At 33.3% G+C, this 18,029-nt stretch overlaps 2 protein-coding genes across 2 annotated transcripts; one reads left to right on the top strand and one right to left on the bottom strand.

The window, feature by feature from the left end:
- LOC149487587 (uncharacterized) lies at positions 1-9,494 on the bottom strand. The gene is made up of 2 exons (XM_089696176.1): positions 9,400-9,494; positions 1-9,267 (listed from the first exon to the last, which is right to left on the bottom strand). Exon 2 carries the CDS (start codon positions 9,156-9,158, stop codon positions 2,382-2,384), a length of 6,777 nt encoding a protein of 2,258 aa, XP_089552302.1. The 5' UTR covers positions 9,159-9,267; positions 9,400-9,494; the 3' UTR covers positions 1-2,381.
- Positions 9,495-9,934: 440 nt separating this feature from the next.
- LOC149487586 (lipid scramblase CLPTM1L) lies at positions 9,935-15,175 on the top strand. Its single transcript, XM_089696174.1, has 8 exons — positions 9,935-10,288; positions 10,415-10,601; positions 10,706-10,842; positions 10,924-11,206; positions 12,400-12,588; positions 13,076-13,275; positions 14,033-14,284; positions 14,687-15,175. Exons 1-8 carry the CDS (start codon positions 10,020-10,022, stop codon positions 14,778-14,780), a joined length of 1,611 nt encoding a protein of 536 aa, XP_089552300.1. The 5' UTR covers positions 9,935-10,019; the 3' UTR covers positions 14,781-15,175.
- The last annotated feature ends 2,854 nt before the right edge of the window (positions 15,176-18,029 follow it).

The raw sequence follows: 18,029 nt of genomic DNA, 5'->3' as shown, positions 1-18,029 counted from the left end.
TTTTATTGAGAACACATTTATTTGGTCAATTTTAGAACAATTCTCAAAACTAGGTACCACTCGAAAAAATATTATACCCATTAAAAATATTCACTTAACACACTCGAATTCCAGTATCTCAATACAGAGTGTGCTTATATTTACGTCTATCACGATACACTATCACGTGCGTTACTGGCATAATAAGATATGCATTCAACGATTAAAACACAAACAAAATTTTACAAATTTTTACTATATAAACTTAATCCTTAACCCTTACAAACGAATAGTGCTCAACCGTAATAATATAACGTAATCCTATAAATAACAATGGCCAACAAAGTGCACGAAAACTCAACATATCACTCGACAGTGCTTACAAACATACGATCAAAATAAATACATAAACGTATTACCAAAGAAAAAATATTTTAATATCAGTCAAAAGACTCGGTATTGAATATGCTTAGCCTCAAAAGAAAGTAAATATTTACAAACACGAACAGTAAAATCAAGTAGAAATACCCTTTCATTACATTTGTACATATACAATGTCTGTTACAATTACTTAACAATATTCTAAACATACCCACCTTAATTAAATAAAATTACATTAAAATCTAAAATAAATTAAACAGTCCAGTAAATCACTAAACTTTTAACACTTTTATACTCACTATTTTACTTTTAGAGTACGCTTATCTACGAAGGCAACATAGGTAAATAAAAGCACATTATTTGGTATATTTAAATAACACCCTGTAATAATATGAATATATTTATATGGTTAGGCACAAAGTGCAATCCGATACTGAGTGCATATTTGTATGAGATCAGTGACTTTATAGGGTCGGCGCATAAGCAACAAATGCAAACTTTAATTCCATTTCGTTCCGTTATCACATTTTTCACAATTGGAATAGAGCCACTACCTACAAAATTGTAAACGTGGCTGTAAGATGTGTTCATTTCATGCATGAAAAAAAAATCTGCACTTGTTGAGTTTTGTGTACATCGACCCTAAAATGGCAGGACGAAAGTGTAAATAACATCTGAGTCTTTAAAAGCATCGCAAAAAATGTTCGATTAGCAAATATAGATATATTTTTATCCTATCACACTACATATTATATTTTTAAATTCTGAATATAAATACCATTTGTATATTCAAAAATATACATTTTTAAAACAAGATATCTTTGGAACTTTATACCAGAAAAAGTGTATAACATTTTATGGAATATTTCAAACGACGTTTTTACCGTTATAAATAAATGAAATATGTATCTCGCAAAAGGCACTGAGTTTTGAAAATGGGATAAAAGTGAACCCACTCTTTACATTAAGGAAAGCGTAGCATTACTTCTGGAGACTTGTTTTCAGAGGGTAAATATTTCCCGAGGCACTTTGTGTTTTAAGGCATATATGAAAAATATATATGGAATATCTGAAGTGTTATCACAAACATTCGAAAACGTTAAAGGAATATAAAAGCTTTTTGAATAAAACATGTTCACTCAACATTATTTCGTGAGTATTGGCTTTGGTTATTTCACGCTATAACTTTATTACTTTTGACGCAACAACGTGTATAAGACTCCAAATTTTCATCGATGTAAACTACTATTGCCAAAACAAAAGTTAAAACAAATATGATCATCGTGATGTATTTTTGAATCGCTCTCTTTTGTACTTTCACCCTTAACTTACTACATTACAGGTACATCTTTCATAGGGAAAGAACAATTTTATATTGTGTGCTTAGAAAATACATGAGCAATAGTGACCACCACACAGGTTTGATGGTCGGAGTAAAATATTTACACGTCGAAACAATATTAAAAATTAGTAATGATTACATAACGTAACTATTTGTATACAATATCAGTATTTAATAATATCTTAAAAGGAATGACATACGTAAACACACCATAAACTATCTACAAAATAACAAAAATTAAATATAACAAATTCTATGAATTTTCTATGAATATAATATGTACATAATAATAATAATGTATAAAGATAAATTATTTCAGTGCTTAGAGTGTGCAACAGACAAAACTTTTATAAACTATATGTACTTTGGAATCTGAGTTAATCAAAACAAAAGATTATTATTAAACTTTAAATAATATAACGAATATATTACAGATCTGAAAAATTGCACTATTAAATAGAATCATCATATAACATACAATTTAATTAATCACACTAATTAAATTTTGGCTTCATTTACTGTTATATATCTACGCAATAAACTAATAAAGGTAACTACAATAATACAATAAGTTATGTTAGAAGGAATGTTAGATACGAGACCATCCTAGGGTGGGATCCATTACGGTACAGTCAGAGACTTGCAAATACCGGTTACTGAAACAATACTCAACTAAAGCTCAGTAGTTATGTTTCAGTCTTATCGTATATTTTAAATTGCCTGATGATGCACTATCAGAAGTCGGTTGACTAATAACAAATTTAGCAGTACAAATTGATTTATACTTTTTAAACTTCTCTGCTAAAACAAAGGTTTTCTTCCTGTGACAATATACAGCTTTAACCTTGTTTCTTTGTGCCATCTTATCGACGAATTCATTTCTTTCTATGAAAACCCACGGCTGCCATTTTCGACCAGTTAAGTCTGGATTATAAGATTTCTTTTTATTTTCAGAACTAGCATAATGTGCCCCGTTCTCGTTTTTCTTAATAACTACTTTGGGAATACTGTGTTTAGGTTTTTTGTTTTTTTCTTTGTGCCTTTTAAATTGAATTTCATCAATACTTTTAAGGACATCTTCAAACTTTGGTTTAATTTTTTTAGGAAAGTCGTGTCGTATAGGATTACTTATATGATTTATTTTTGGAATGTGAGGTTCATCTTTAGCACGTTTTAATTGTTTTAATTTATTAAGACGTTGTTGAGGTAATGTTAATTTTACTTTAAGATCTTGCGTCTCTTTTAGAGGAGGGATATATTTTTTAGCAGCTTTGGTTATAAGAGGCCTATAGTTTGAAGTGTAATCCTTGATTTCGCTAAAGTTAAAACTTAAATCGTTCGAAATGTCCGGTACGCTATTTATTTGGGATATTCTGGATCCATTTACGCTCGTTATTTTAAGTAAAATACTGGAGCTTTTTTCCTCAGATGTCGTGGATGACACTTCGGGTGAACTAGATGTCGAATAATTGATATCATTGTCTTGATTTTCAGATGATTTATATTCATCTAGACTTAAATCGCAAGAATCTACCACGCAATCGCTATATTCTTGCTGTTTTTCGAATGCGTTGCTGTCTAACTTGTTTTCAACATGGGCAAAGTTACATTCATATTGTGAAGGACTTTTGTGAATTTGATTTTCCTTGTCATCTAATTCTTTAATATCATTACTTATAAAATATTGTTCTGATTGTGGTAGGGTATTACATTTTGGGGACATAGATCCTTCGTCCATTGTAAGTGGAGAGGCTACTTTATTTTTACAGACTTCTTGTCCATTTTGAGATTCAATGTCGACCAGTGTTTTATTAACGTCCATTTGAGGTGTTTTATATAACGTTTCAACAAGTTGGACGTCATCCATACACAAATTGTCACCATATATCTCTTTTATTTTTACTATATGATCAATTTCACTATCAGAACACGTGCTACTTTCATCGTCATTTCCATCCCTAGACAAACTTTTTGGTGAAGTAGGTGCACTTATTGTGATGTCTTCAGCAACATCATCATTAAAAACTGTTTCCACGCAAGCTATATCTTCCAACCAAGTGTCACGAACTACATCATTTTCTATAGGCTGCGCTTCATTTGGTTCAAAAATATCCGAGACAAAGTTCTCAGTAAACGAAGTTTCTTCAGATTCATTAGAGACGCACAAATTAAGGATAGCGTCAGCTGGATCACAAAATGCAGTCGACACTTCTGTGAAACAGATTTTACTGTTATCATCTCCATCTTGAGCAATAACGTATTCGTCATCGTTATCAATTAAAATAAATACATTTTGATTGTTATATATTGCAGAGATAGAATTTCTTCTATTATTCTGGATGAAAGTAGAGAAATCTTCATGTTCCGCAGGCTCTAATATTGCCTCAGCCGTGAATTTTCGTCTTTTTGGCTCTTTTAAAATAGAATGTTCAGTCGTATCCGTATCAGTAAACAATACAAGAGCGGAATCTGATAATGATCGTTTTAAAGTACGACGGTTGGATACTTCTGGTTTTGTGTTTTTAACTTCAAAAAGTTGAGTTTCTTCAATTTCATTCGAATGATTACAGATATTATAATCATTTTTTGCAGAATCTCCACTACATTGTTCTTTATTATTCGTTTTATCAACACAAGATTCAGATTCCAATGGTAAGACTAATGTTAGAAAATTTTCTGGACATTTTTCAGTTATGATATCATCCATTTCCAGTTTCTGCTGTTGAATATCTTTTAAGATGGGTCCGTCCATAATTTTTTCATCTACAACATAATCACCTTTGTCTATACCATTGCAAATACCCTCATGATACATATCAAGATTTTGTATACGCCATGAAAAATATTTACTTGTAAAGTATGTCTTTATTTTACTCCGTGTATTCTCCATTTTGATTTGATTAATCTCAGCAGCTCTTGGTGCTTGAGATGAGAAATCATCTTTAATTTCAACTTGATCTAAAGTTGTTTTTGGAGATAATTTGTCAACTTGCTCCATTTCTTGACTGCTAATATAATATGATTTTTCTTCAATCTGTACTATTTTTTTGCCGTCCACTATTCGTTCAGTATTATTTAAGCTATGTACAACTTCAGCAGTTTCAAGTATATTTGTAATCGAATCGCTTTCCACTATTCGTTCAGTATTATTATTTAAGCCATGTTCAACTTTAGCAGTTTCTAGCATATTTATAATTGAATCTCTTCTGGAATTGTTAGCTATGACGCTATGAGCGCTATCTATGGATGAATCTAAGCTTATATTAATAGAGGTTTGGTTCTCTTCTTCATTTGATTGGGATAGTGAAGAAATTTCTATTGTTTTTATTTCGTGGTTTTTTATTTGAGACGTTTCCGTATCTTTGCCATCATAAGACAGAATATTAAATTTTTTTTCGCATTTTACATTTTCTGCATTAAATATTTTTTGACAGTCAATAATATAATCAGAACTAATATTATTTGTTTGTATTATATCAGTTTTATTTTCGTCATTAATTACATGATCATTGTTATGTAATTTCATTATTTTTGGTTCAATTTTCATCGAATCTAACTTACTCGACGGTGATCTTATTGTTGTATTTGATAAAAATTGTGTATTATCTATTTCGAGTTTATTATTTTGTGCCATACGTTGTACATTTTGCGTTGTTGTGCTTTCTAAAAATTGCTCGGCTATATCTGTTGGTAAATTATCTTCACTACTGTTTACATATTTATTATGTAATACGTGACTTTCAATAGCCTTGTTATGTGAAATAACTTGAAGAGACATATCCTTATGGTCAGACTTTTCGGATACACATAAATCCATTTGAGTGTCAGCTTTGGCTGTGTTCTTTACCAAGACTGTACATTCCTTTTCGACTCCTGAAAATTTAGGGCTTGGATCTTCTTGAGAGTTATCTGTTTCTAATAAATTATTTATAACGGACGCTTCAGTTAGACAGTTATTTTGAGAAATATCTTCGTTCCCATGCTCATCTTGTTTCGTTTCATCATAAGAGTCGTCACCCGTTTTATAAAAACTATTTTTAATTATTTTATATTCATTATTAGTTTGGAAGAAATTCGAGTGCGCTTCGGTTTTTGAATCTTCATTATAATTGGATTTTTCCTTCTCATCCTGATTGTTTACAATTAATTCAGTATTTTCAATTATTAAATGGTCTTCATATTCTGTTTTATTTGTATTCATAGTGGCATTTAAAGCTGTTATATTCTCATTTTCTTCCTCCACGATTAATGGTAAATTCAATACAATATTTTCTTTTACATTTGAATCATCAATATCAAGACAATCAGTGATTTGCAAACTTGCTTCAACATTTTTATACTGGTGTTCTTCCCTAAGCATGTCGTCGTTTATATTCTCATTATTTTGAATGTCATCAGCATTATTTACGTCTGTATTTGTTTTTTCGTCCGAAATCGTCTGTAAGTTTATATCATCACAAGAAGGCAAACATAAAGGTATATCTGTATCATATTTATTTTTTATTAAATTGGCATTTGAACTATCATTGTTTATATCTTCTCTTACAGGTGAATTTTCTAATGATTCAATGTCATTATTGCACTTTACTTCTTGATCATTTTTTTGGATATGCATGTTATTAAGTACATCTTTACTCTCTGTGCTATAGTCATGCTTCTCATTTATCTTGCTAAAGCTGAAATCAATTGCTGTATTACTACAATCGTCTATTGTATGAACAGTTTTTAAAGGTGAAGGTCTACTCGTTGCAATAACACTATCTGTTGTACTCATTATAACATCAGTTTCTTTATTTTCTTTCATAATTGTTGTAACATTAGTCTCAAACTCTTCATGCTTTCTGTTATTATCTGGATTTTTTATTATTACACTGTCGGTTCGATTCATAGCAGAGCAGTGACCAATATCATCAGAAGAAAAGTCATATGTTTTAGTTTTACGATATTTACTTAATTTTGGAGTCGCTCTGTCAGTAACAAATTTGGGTTCGGACTCCATTGAATTAGTAGAAAGTGTTGTATCTGAGTTAACAATAATTCCCGGTTTGTTATTATTAAATTTGTTAGCATCTATAAACTGTTGATTTATTTCGGGAAAATTGAGTTCTATATCACTGTCTAATCGAGGCAAAGAGGCAAGACATACACCCGAATTACTTTCTAGGTCTTGAAATATGTAATTACTGGTTTTCATTATATCATTATTTGAAATGAAAGGCGAATTCATTTTACAGCTTGTTGTTGGGTTTTCTGACTTATTGGAGAGCACTGATGTGTTGCCTATACCCAAGTTAATAACCTTTTCTATTGCTCTTTCATCTAATATATTTTGTACAGGAGTGGCAACCTCTACATTCAACATTTTTGGGCTACATGGCTTTATTTCAAAGTTACATCCTACTTCTTTGTGAATAACTGATTGACTTATTTTAGCTTCAACATCTAAGGGTGAAACGGGACGTGGAAGTTGTGGGGGTTGTTTAACTGAGGGCTTTGGTGACATCTGATAGTCTCTCATGATTGTTTTACTTTGTCTTAATGCAGGGGTTTCAACCAGCTGCTCATATTGATCAAGAAGTTCGATACTGTTGTAACCCTTTATATTTTCAGGTAATTTTGAAATTTTTTGAATATGCTCATATTTTGATAACTCTTCAGTTGGTATATTAACAAGCCCAAGAACATAAAGTTGCTCTTGGTTACTTATCGTCTCAGAAGTTTTAGGAAAATTTGAATTGCTAGAGGCATTATTACCATCAGTTACTTCCTCTTCACCTTCATTCCACATTTGCAAAAATTGTCTGACATTAAGATTTTTCTTATCTGAACTATTTCCAATTGAATCTGACCTAGATACTTGTTTTGAAAATTTCTTTATATTTGAATTGTAGAAATTCTCATGTTTTCTGTACATTTCACTTTGGATCCTGTAGTTTCCAGAATCAATGCTTCTTCCACTAGCTGAAGATGATTGACTTACATAGCCACAGTCTTCTTGTAGTGATTGCATGGCATCATTACTTGTGCTGGATTCTGCAGGTGATATTACTAGTCCGGAAGGAGAAAATTGTAAAGGATGTCTTAATAAAGGGCTATTAACATGTACATTCTGGTCTACACCTCGAAAGTGTACATTGTCAAATGTTTTCATTGTTATGTTGTCTTTTCTGTACATATATTGTGGAGGCATATTGTATGGCATATGTCCGGGGTGGACGGGTAACACTACATCATTTTTAGATCCAGGTGGTCTATTTGGATCAGGATAATACATATTGTCAACAGGAGGATACATTTTGTTTCTATTATTTTCATACTCCAAATATATTTTATTATTCATATCATAAGGCAATTTATTTGGTGTTAATTGTTTAGCTGATAACTCAGATGGGTGGGTGTACATTTTGTTTTGAATGCAGTTCCCTGGCACTGAACCGTATGGAGGAGGAATGTATTGATTATGGTAATGATTAAAGTTTGTTTGTTGGTTTGATCTTTGGTATGAATCTAAAATTGGTTCCGCAATTCGTCTCATAGGAACTTGTGAATACATGGGATAAGGGTGAGGAGGTATACTTTTAGATAAATCATATTTCTGAGGTGGGTAAGGTGCATGTGGGTGAAATGTATTAGGGTAGTTATTAGGATAATCGTACCTGGCTTGAGGATACCTTTCCTTTATTGTTGGGTATGGCTTGAAGCGCATGTTTCCTTCTTGGTAGAGACGTTCAGCATTGACTTGAGCAGCATCATCATGAGGAGCTCGATGAGGCCTTAACATTGGTCTTGGGGTTGTAAAGTTAGATAACTCAGGATACTGATAATACTCAGGTGCACCATAAGGCCTTATGGGTCTTGTACCGGTACCGTTTGCCCACACATGGGGTGGAACATTTCTTGCAAAAGCCGGGTTCACGCTTGTTAAAGGTAAGTCCGAGTTTCTAATACTTTTTTGTCCATTAATTGGATTAATAGTATAAGGCACATCACAATACTTAAGTTCTAATGGCATGTCAACTTTAGAATTTTTTGAGTTAGAATCATCTATATTCTTAGATGAATTATAGGAAGGCGGGACCATGATACGCTGCATATTTTCTTGAAATGTTTGCCTTGGTGATATGTTCCGTACTTGTTGGTAATCTGGTAATTTCTGTGTAAAATTTGGTTGATGTCGGTAAACATTTTCATTGCATGACCATGGATCGACTGATGCTTTTTTGAGATATACATCGCTGGTAGGGGGCGGTGGCAATACTCTATCGGGGCCTATAATAGCACACGGTCGCGTGGCCTGCGATTCCACTTTACCCAATGAATTTGATCCAATATCTTGATATGCTTTATTTCGATTTGATTGTAGCGGACTGCTACTTTGGTTGTAGCTCGCATTTCCATCGTTGATCGACGCACTTAGAGCAGAGTCTGTTCGTAAATCTTTAGCGTCCATGGCCATGATGTTTAATACAGAAATTAATCTGGTTTCTTTGCATCTTTTTAATTATGTTCTAGTACACTTCACGTAATAAATCAGTTTTGTTTCTCCAATCAAAGTATTGTTCATTCTGAAAAATAAACAAATTATCAAACACATTCATTGACAACTGTCAAAACACTGCCACATAAGCTTTATATCTAAAACTTTACTAAGCACATGAATTAAAACTTAATTTCTCGTAAATATGTATCGTACTTACCTTTAACAAGTATTAAATTTTAGAAAACATCAATATTATTTCCTTGGAGACACCGATTTATTACGTTCCTTGCACTTCTGTCGCGTATAACAACGTATTGCTAGTTTGTAAAAATATTAACGTAGACTAAATTACCCTTAAAAAAAATAGCTAATTCTTTGTATGTTAAATTTATCTATGAATAAACACATATAAATAAATGATTGATATATTTATATCCACTACTAATAATTAAGATATTATTTTTTAATTAAATAAAACACCATTATTATGTAAGTAAATGTTACCAATGATAGATTATTGATTTCCTATAAATGATATTGGTATTTTTATTTAGATTTACCATTTTTATTGTTGTTATAAATAAGTTAAGCAATCAATTTATCCGTCCGTATTTAATCTTAAATTGAAAATATTTTAAAATAAAGTTCAGTTTATTGTCAATTCTTGTCAATGTCAACCGTAGATCTTCGCTACGCTACTTCAAACTTTGATTTTTGAAGTTTGAAGTTGAAGTTCGCAATTCGCATTTATTTCACGTTGGAACGCTACATCCAAAATTTGCATCGTCCTACTAAATTATCACACAATTTTCTTCAATAAGTTAAATTATTCTTGCGATGAAATATATTTCGTTTAGTTTAGTAATATCTTTAATTTTTGCTGTATACGTTATTAATACAATATGGAATTTAGCTGAAATATTTATACCGCCCGAATGTAGTCGTGGCGAAAGATGTTTTTCTTCGTATTTATCTTCAAATCCTTTGCAACATTTAGTATTGTATACTTCTGTAAAGGAATATCCTTACAGAAATGGATACTCTGAAGCAGCAGTAAATAAAGTTCACACTTCCCTGAGGTTCGATTATCGTAAGGCAGCAAAGATGTGAGTTTCATAATAAAAAAATATTCCTATTTTAATTTTAAAGTTCGTAACATGAATAGGATGTTCATTATCACACAATGCTCTCAATGAATAAAGTTTCTAAGTGTATATCCATACTTTTTTTAGGGTTGTGAAATTAAACATACCTCGCAGTACACGAAATAATGGTTCACTGTATATGCATGCTGTATTACTGGACGAAAATCGCCTGTATGATGATTTTATTGACATATTCCGCCAGGAAGCAGTACATACATTGCCACTCATCACATTTATGGAACCCCAGGCTGAAACATTTAATCTCTGGCAAGGAGTATGTATGTCTTTATATTTAAAGTAACTACTTCTTCAAATTTATAAAAATAACACATTAATAACTATGTATATTCATTGAAATGTTCAATAATTAATTTTCAGAAAGATGAAGAGGAAAAACCTGTCAAGAAGATAAGACCATATGCACATATTTCTACAGTAGCACCATTGTCGATATTAACAGATAATTTACATCTTCCATCCACAAAGGTTCCTGGTGAATTATATCCTTACATGAAGTATGTTCCAAATAATAGCAAATTATATTTAAGTACCTATGTTACTGTTTTAAAAATAATACATGTTGTAAAATGTTTTAGGATACGAAAAGATAAGTTCCTACCAATAATTCATCACAATGTTTTGAAGTCTCGAATCTCAGATTTACAATTATTGACAAGTAAAACTACAGAAGTGAATATAACTGTAGATATAGCACCTACATCTTATGGAGTTTTGCGGCTTGCATTGCATGTGAGATTAGCCCTGGAGCAGTTGAAAGGCCTGGGATTCAGTGAAAAAGATGTGGACGATGTTAAAGGCATATTCGCTGATACAAATTTATATCTCTTGTCTGCGACAGTCTTGATTGCCAGTTGCCATGTGAGTTTTATTAATATTTTCTAACTTTTTCATGCTAATTGAATAGGGCCATTTTTAGAATTTATTTCTATTTCGATAATATTCTGAGACTACTCTTAGATTGATTGATACAGTAACAAATTTATTTCTCTTTTCTTACTGATACTTATAAGAATAAATATTAATACATATTATTAACAAAAAAAATATCCTACGAAATCCAGTTTGATCAATGAGATTATTAGAAGATTGATATTTGAAGGTCCCTCTTCAAATAAGAGACAAAACAGTCAAAATAATTATTAGTTACAGGCATTTTTTTACACCACTGCCTAATTTATATTCATATTCATTGTCCTTCAATTTGCATGCTTTATTATCTTATTCCTATGCTCAAAATGTAATTTTTCAAAACTTGGTAAGTATTTTTTATTTCCTAAATTTTATGTTTACAAATAAAATATTTTTTCAGCTTATTTTTTTTTCTTACTAAGGGCCGATTTTTCAATGTTTGGATAAAACTTATTCGTCGAATAATGTATAAAACTACCATTTTAATTGCCCGTATTTGACAGTTTATGTGACATTTTAATATTATCGTGTAATACTTTATTGGACGGATAAGTTTTATCCAAGCATTGAAAAATCGGCCCTGAGAATAATAATTATACAGTCACATCAAACCATGTTACATAATTTTTTTTTAACATAAGTATATATGTAATTCTAAAAATTTTTTTTGCTATTTGTTGAGTGGAAATTTTGTTTATTTCAATGGCCGGGCTATGCAAAATTACTTGTTGAACAATATAAAATAGAATTAATATTCATTTTTCAACCTCAAAATATGTTAAATTGTTAACATATATTAAATTAGTCACATGCATACAAAAGATCATGCTTAATTATATGACACTTATGATAATAATATACACACAATGTTGCTATAAACATTATCTTTTAAATAAATATTTGTCTAGATTTCATACCATTATAATACAAGAATATAACTGATTTTATAGATACAATTTAGAGACATAATACACAATAAAATGTCCTTAGATATTAACCCATTGAGCCCCAAGCGGCCCGATCGGTCCCAGACACAATAGATTTTCTATTTGAAATCGAATTGTGAATTAGTAGACACTATTTGGGGCCTGAGTTATTAATTTTAAATAGGAAGTTCTTTAAAAAAAATTTTTTTCTTTCAGCTCCTGTTCGATTTCTTGGCGTTCAAAAATGACGTATCATTCTGGAGAAGTAAACGTTCACTAGCCGGCTTGTCTGCTAGGACGGTGTTTTGGCGCGCATTTTCCCAACTTGTTATATTCTTTTACTTGGTCGATGAAAAGACTTCATTATTGGTGCTAGTGCCTGCTGGAATAAGTGCTGTGATAGAGGTAATAAATAAACTTAATTAATAAGGCTCAGAAATAGAAAAAGCAATTCTTTTTTAAAAGATATATAAAAGTCTTTGTTTAGGTTTTCTAACTTTTGTTAAGTATCTAAAAGGAAACAAATTTAACTAGTTTAATTAAAAAATGATTAATTCAATATTATTTTATCACGCCTGTTAAACAGTTGGATTAACTCTCAAATAAGATTTTAGACCTTGTAATAACTCAAGTATAGGTGTGAAGTATACTTTTCTTTGTGATTTAATATCAATAAATAGATTTTTGAAGTGAAACTGCTTTATCGGGGTTGGACAAAAATTTAGTGTAACATTTTTGCGTTACGCCGTACGCGTGACATTTCAGCGTTACGCCGTACGCGTGACATTTTTGCGTTACGCCCTACTCGTGACATTTTTAAGGTCATAAAGAAGTTTCACTTCTTACGTGTGTACTCTAGTACACGCATACATTTTTTTTGTTGTATTTTTAGGCGTGGAAAGTGACGAAAGTACTACACGTGCGTGTATCGGTATCGCGGTGGCGTGTGCGCGTGTGGCGCGAGCGGTCGGACGCGGGCGAGCGCAGCACGGCGCGCGCGGACGCGGAGGCGATGGGCTACCTCGCGCGGCTTCTCTACCCGCTGTGCGTCGCCGGCGCGCTCTACTCGCTGCTCTACGAGCCGCACAAGAGGTGACAGTAGAGCTAATGCGCTCTATTAGTATAAATTTATAAATATAAATTTATAAAGAATAGAAAAAATTCGATCACGAGGCGGTACTCGAACCCGCATCCTTTCGCACCATTCCGGGGCGGATGCCTGACCAATTGAGCCACTCGTGACCCACCAGAGCAATCGAATTTATTCTATTCTTTCAGTTTTTTTATGTGTCTAAGGGACACACCGTGCGCCATCTATTGAGATGATTAACAACCATCTCAACAAATATGCTCTATTAGTGTTGAAAAAAGTTAATTTATAACAGACAAAGTGTCACTTGCTGCTGTATGAGATCCAAAACAATTTTGTAAGAGCAGGCGCGCTCTACTTCCTGGCTCTATGAGCGCAGAAAAAAAGTTTACTTGAACAGACGCACTTTACTGTCTGCTATAGAGCTCCAAAAATATTTGTTTAGACTTGTTCTTGTGTACATATATTACTTTTTTTATTAACAGCAGACGCCCTCTACGTACTGCTAGAACAGCAAAAGTATATTTTAAACATAGATAATCCATGTAAGGGCCGATTTTTCAATGCTTGGATAAAACTTATTCGTCGAATTATGTATAAAACTACCATTTTAAAAACTTATTCTAATTGCCCGTATTTGACAGTTTACGTGACATTTTAATATTATCGTGTAATACTTTATTGGACGGATAAGTTTTATCCAAGCATTGAAAAATCGGCCCTAAGAGCAATTAAATTAAACAAATTGTTCCATTCCAGCTGGTACTCATGGGCGTTACACAGTGTAGTGAACGGTGTATACGCGTTCGGTTTCCTATTCATGTTACCACAATTATTCGTGAATTACCGTCTTCGTTCTGTGGCTGCTCTCCCGTGGCGAGCCTTCATGTATAAAGCGTTCAACACGTTCATAGATGATGTGTTCGCGTTTATAATAACGATGCCCACCGCGCACAGAGTAGCCTGCTTCAGAGATGACCTCGTGTTCTTGGTGTATCTGTATCAGAGATGGTGAGTGTGATTTTTAAATGTTTTACTTTTTATATTGGTTAGTTGGTTTAATCATAAAAAAAACTGTGTGGTGTTTGCATAGTTTGTAGACAGAGTAGAAAAGACATGCGACTGTTTTGTATTTTTCACGATTAGAAAGAGAGTTGAAATCATGGTACACTATTTGTTTTTCTCTAATACAACTCATCTTTTGAATAATTTTGGACAATTTCGATTTCGGCTTAACTGCGCATGCGCAAGTGTAGAAACAAATAGATTTCTCATTTCTTTTTATTTTCTAAGCATTCATATTTTTATGATAATAATATGAATGTATTAACAAACTAAATTAAGTTTAAGTATGGCTTTATTTGAAATGTACTGATTTTAAATGCACAATAATATACTAAAAAATATTTTTAGGTTATACCCAGTGGACAAGACTCGTACGGACACAGCTGCTAGTATGGACGAGAATCCCGAAGTGCTTGAACCAGTCAAATCTAAAGACGACTAGTTATAGAAATTACTAGAAAACACCAGGTGCACTTAGAATAATTATTTATTACTAATTTACACAGTAGTTAATGCAATTTTTTTCAAAAGACTCGCTTCGTCCGTCGTCCAATGGAATTTAGTGTCAAACTATGTACCGTGAAACCTGCTTACTTTGCTTCTTTTTCATGTGTCAAAAAGTTTGAAGCGCTTTAAAAATTATATGAAAACAAGAGGGGTGACCTATACCTTGATGTAGTTAAGACCATGAAAATTTATATAATTGAAGCGGCGTCTGGAAGAAGGTCCCGAAATGAAAATTCAAAACTTTTCAGTAGGAAAAAACCCTCATATTTTCTATAATATCTAACCACTTACTTTTTTAATAACCTACATAGAAATAAGTTCAACCTATACCCGGCACGGCGAAACATGATCCCTATGACACTGACACACTTCATCTCGGGCACTATCTCTCCATCAAGTTCTAATGATATACAGTTTGACTTTCGTCGTCGTCGTCGTCGTCAGCCATTGGACGTCCACTGTTGGACATAGGCCTCCCCCAAAGACTTCCAGAACGACCGATCACCAGCGGCCTGCATCCAGCGGCTCCCCGCCACCTTGATCAGGTCGTCTGTCCATCTTGTTTGAGGCCGTCCTACGCTGCGTCGTCCTGTACGTGGTCTCCATTCGAGAACCTTTCTGCCCCAACGGCCATCGGCTCTACGGGCTATGTGCCCAGCCCAGCTCCACTTCAACTTGCTAATCCGGTGGGCTATGTCGGTGACTTGAGTTCTTTTGCGGATCTCCTCATTTCTGATTCGATCACGCAAAGAAACCCCGAGCATAGCCCTTTCCATAGCTCGTTGAGCGACGCGGAGCTTGTGCACAATGCCCGCGGTTAGGGACCACGTCTCAGATCCGTAGGTCAACACTGGCAACACACACTGCTCGAAGACTTTCGTCTTCAGGCACTGCGGGATCTTGGACGAAAAGATGTTGTATAGTTTCCCGAACGCTGCCCATCCGAGTCAGATTCGAAGATTGACCTCTTTCCCGAAATTGGACTTACCTAATTGGACAGTTTGTCCCAGGTAAATATACGACAGTTTGACTTTCATCTCTCTTCATTTGACGATTTTCTTAGCGCAGGTATCAATTAACTTCTATTAAACGGCAATCTACATAGATTGCCGTTCAATAGAAGTGAGAGGCACTCACACTCAGGCTTTGTTGTTTGTTTAACCTCAATATTATTTTTCCAACACTTTGACAGCGGATCACGTCCGACGTATAGGTATATTAAGAAGAGCTGGAACGTCAACACATTTACACATTGCACATGTTAGGCCGGGAGATACTGACACAAAATTTCGGGTCTTTTGTAACAGGATGGCGGTCTAGAGGGGTCTTAGTACGTAATGACAAAAAGAAAAATGATGGTCAGAACGCTGGTACCGGCGGACTAGTCGCGTGGGCGTTAGTCACACTCGTCGGATAAATAGCGAAAGTTGATTTAAAAAAAAACAATTCAACCATTTGTACCAGGCTAACTTTTGCACAGGTAATCATCATCGTGCAGACATTTACGAAAATCGCCATGCCTTACTTTTCGGACGATTCCAAATGGCTCATTTATAATAACATTAAGAAATTCCGACGGCGAGTTCTTCGAGCGATGAAAGTTTCAGTGAAGTAGATGATTACGATTATGATTAAATAGATTATTCTTCTTCTCAATAGATACTGCTTTCTGAATTGGTGGTAAATGTTAAAACTGTTAAACTGTTATGACGATTCAAAAGTGCTTCTAGAAGAAGTCTAATTGTATAAATGTTTGAGTTTGAGTTTAAAACCAATAGTGTGAAAATTATACAATAAACATGTAACACATATTTGGTAGCGCGTATTGGTAATTTGGTAGGTATTACGTACTTACTACAAATATAATATTTCTTAGATATCTTTACTCGACCAAAGTCAGGACAAGACTGCTCCGCAACTGCAGAAGACGTCCGTTATTTAAATCATTATCAAAACAACCATCCGTGTGTTAGACCGGGGTCGATAATTTTTGAAACAAAAAAAAATGTTGTGTGGTTTTATGAAACCACGGTAAAAGTGAAACTGTTCGAACGGTTCCGAACACTGCTTTGTGTAGCGCATGTCGTGTGAAGGTATACCTACTCGGCAGCCGCGATACACGCGACATGCGCTACACAGACCAAAAAGTTTGAGACGATGTAATAAAAGTTTCACTTTAAAAAAATAGTAGTAGGATGAAACCTATTAGAAAAGGAGGGGAATGTGATAAAAATTAAAGGAAAAATAAATTACAGACAATCCGATTATCACACTGTTTGTATGCATTTTCTGAGTAAATTTACTATGGTAATGTATATTATATTTTAGACCATTAGAAAGTCAGCGCACGTGTTATTTGTATTGTTTTTATGACCTGAAATTTAATTATTATTTGATAATTGAATAATTATTAATACTTTTATCCAATTGATTATTATTAGAATAAATAATTAACTTCATCAATTGATTTACTTTTAAATTATAATTTTACAGGTAAATTATGAGAGCTTTCATAATTATATTTGCATATATTTATCTACAACGCACCCATTTTACAATTCAAGTCTAAAATGAAACTAGAGTCGCATTTATTTTTGAACATACTGTAAGTGAAATTGCATAAGTGTGAGTACTGTGAACATGCCAGCTTTCCTTAATTGACCGATACGTGGCGCTTATTTTATGCTAATTAGCCGCATACATAATGAGCGTACCATTCTGGGCGCGCCGGCACTTTTTGACCATTTTGTTAGTTGCATAGAAAAAAAACTATAATAGTTGCGGCCATGATTTTTTTTTCATTGTATTGAAGATATTTTATATTATTATATAAAATAATAAAAACATGTGTAATTGTATTTTTTTTTATTATAAAATCAACTTAGAATGAGGCACGTTTTCAAAAAAAAAAAAAACTAACATCAACATTTTTCGAATTTTATGACGTGTAGTCTTTCCTGGTGTGGTATTTTTTGAAGCACGGGTCATAACATGCCCTTGGGCACGTTGCAATCTGGGCAGTAAAAAATTGTTTCCTTGCGACCTCGCTTACCCGTTTCCTTCTTTGTAGTGTCAGCGCAGACTTTGCAAACTCTTGCTACTTTCGTTTTCGATCCTGTCGCCGGTATCCTTTCCATGAAGTGTCTGCCTGTTAAACTGGAGGTCATACCAGTATGATGTGGAC

This window comes from Colias philodice, chromosome 6 (assembly GCF_061535455.1).
Source record: "Colias philodice isolate Cphi_HAF_F1 chromosome 6, ilColPhil1 Martin Lab GWU primary, whole genome shotgun sequence".
Lineage (NCBI taxonomy): Eukaryota > Metazoa > Arthropoda > Insecta > Lepidoptera > Pieridae > Colias > Colias philodice.
Note: the sequence above shows the minus strand (reverse complement) of the source record. Positions and strands in the feature narration are given on the sequence as shown.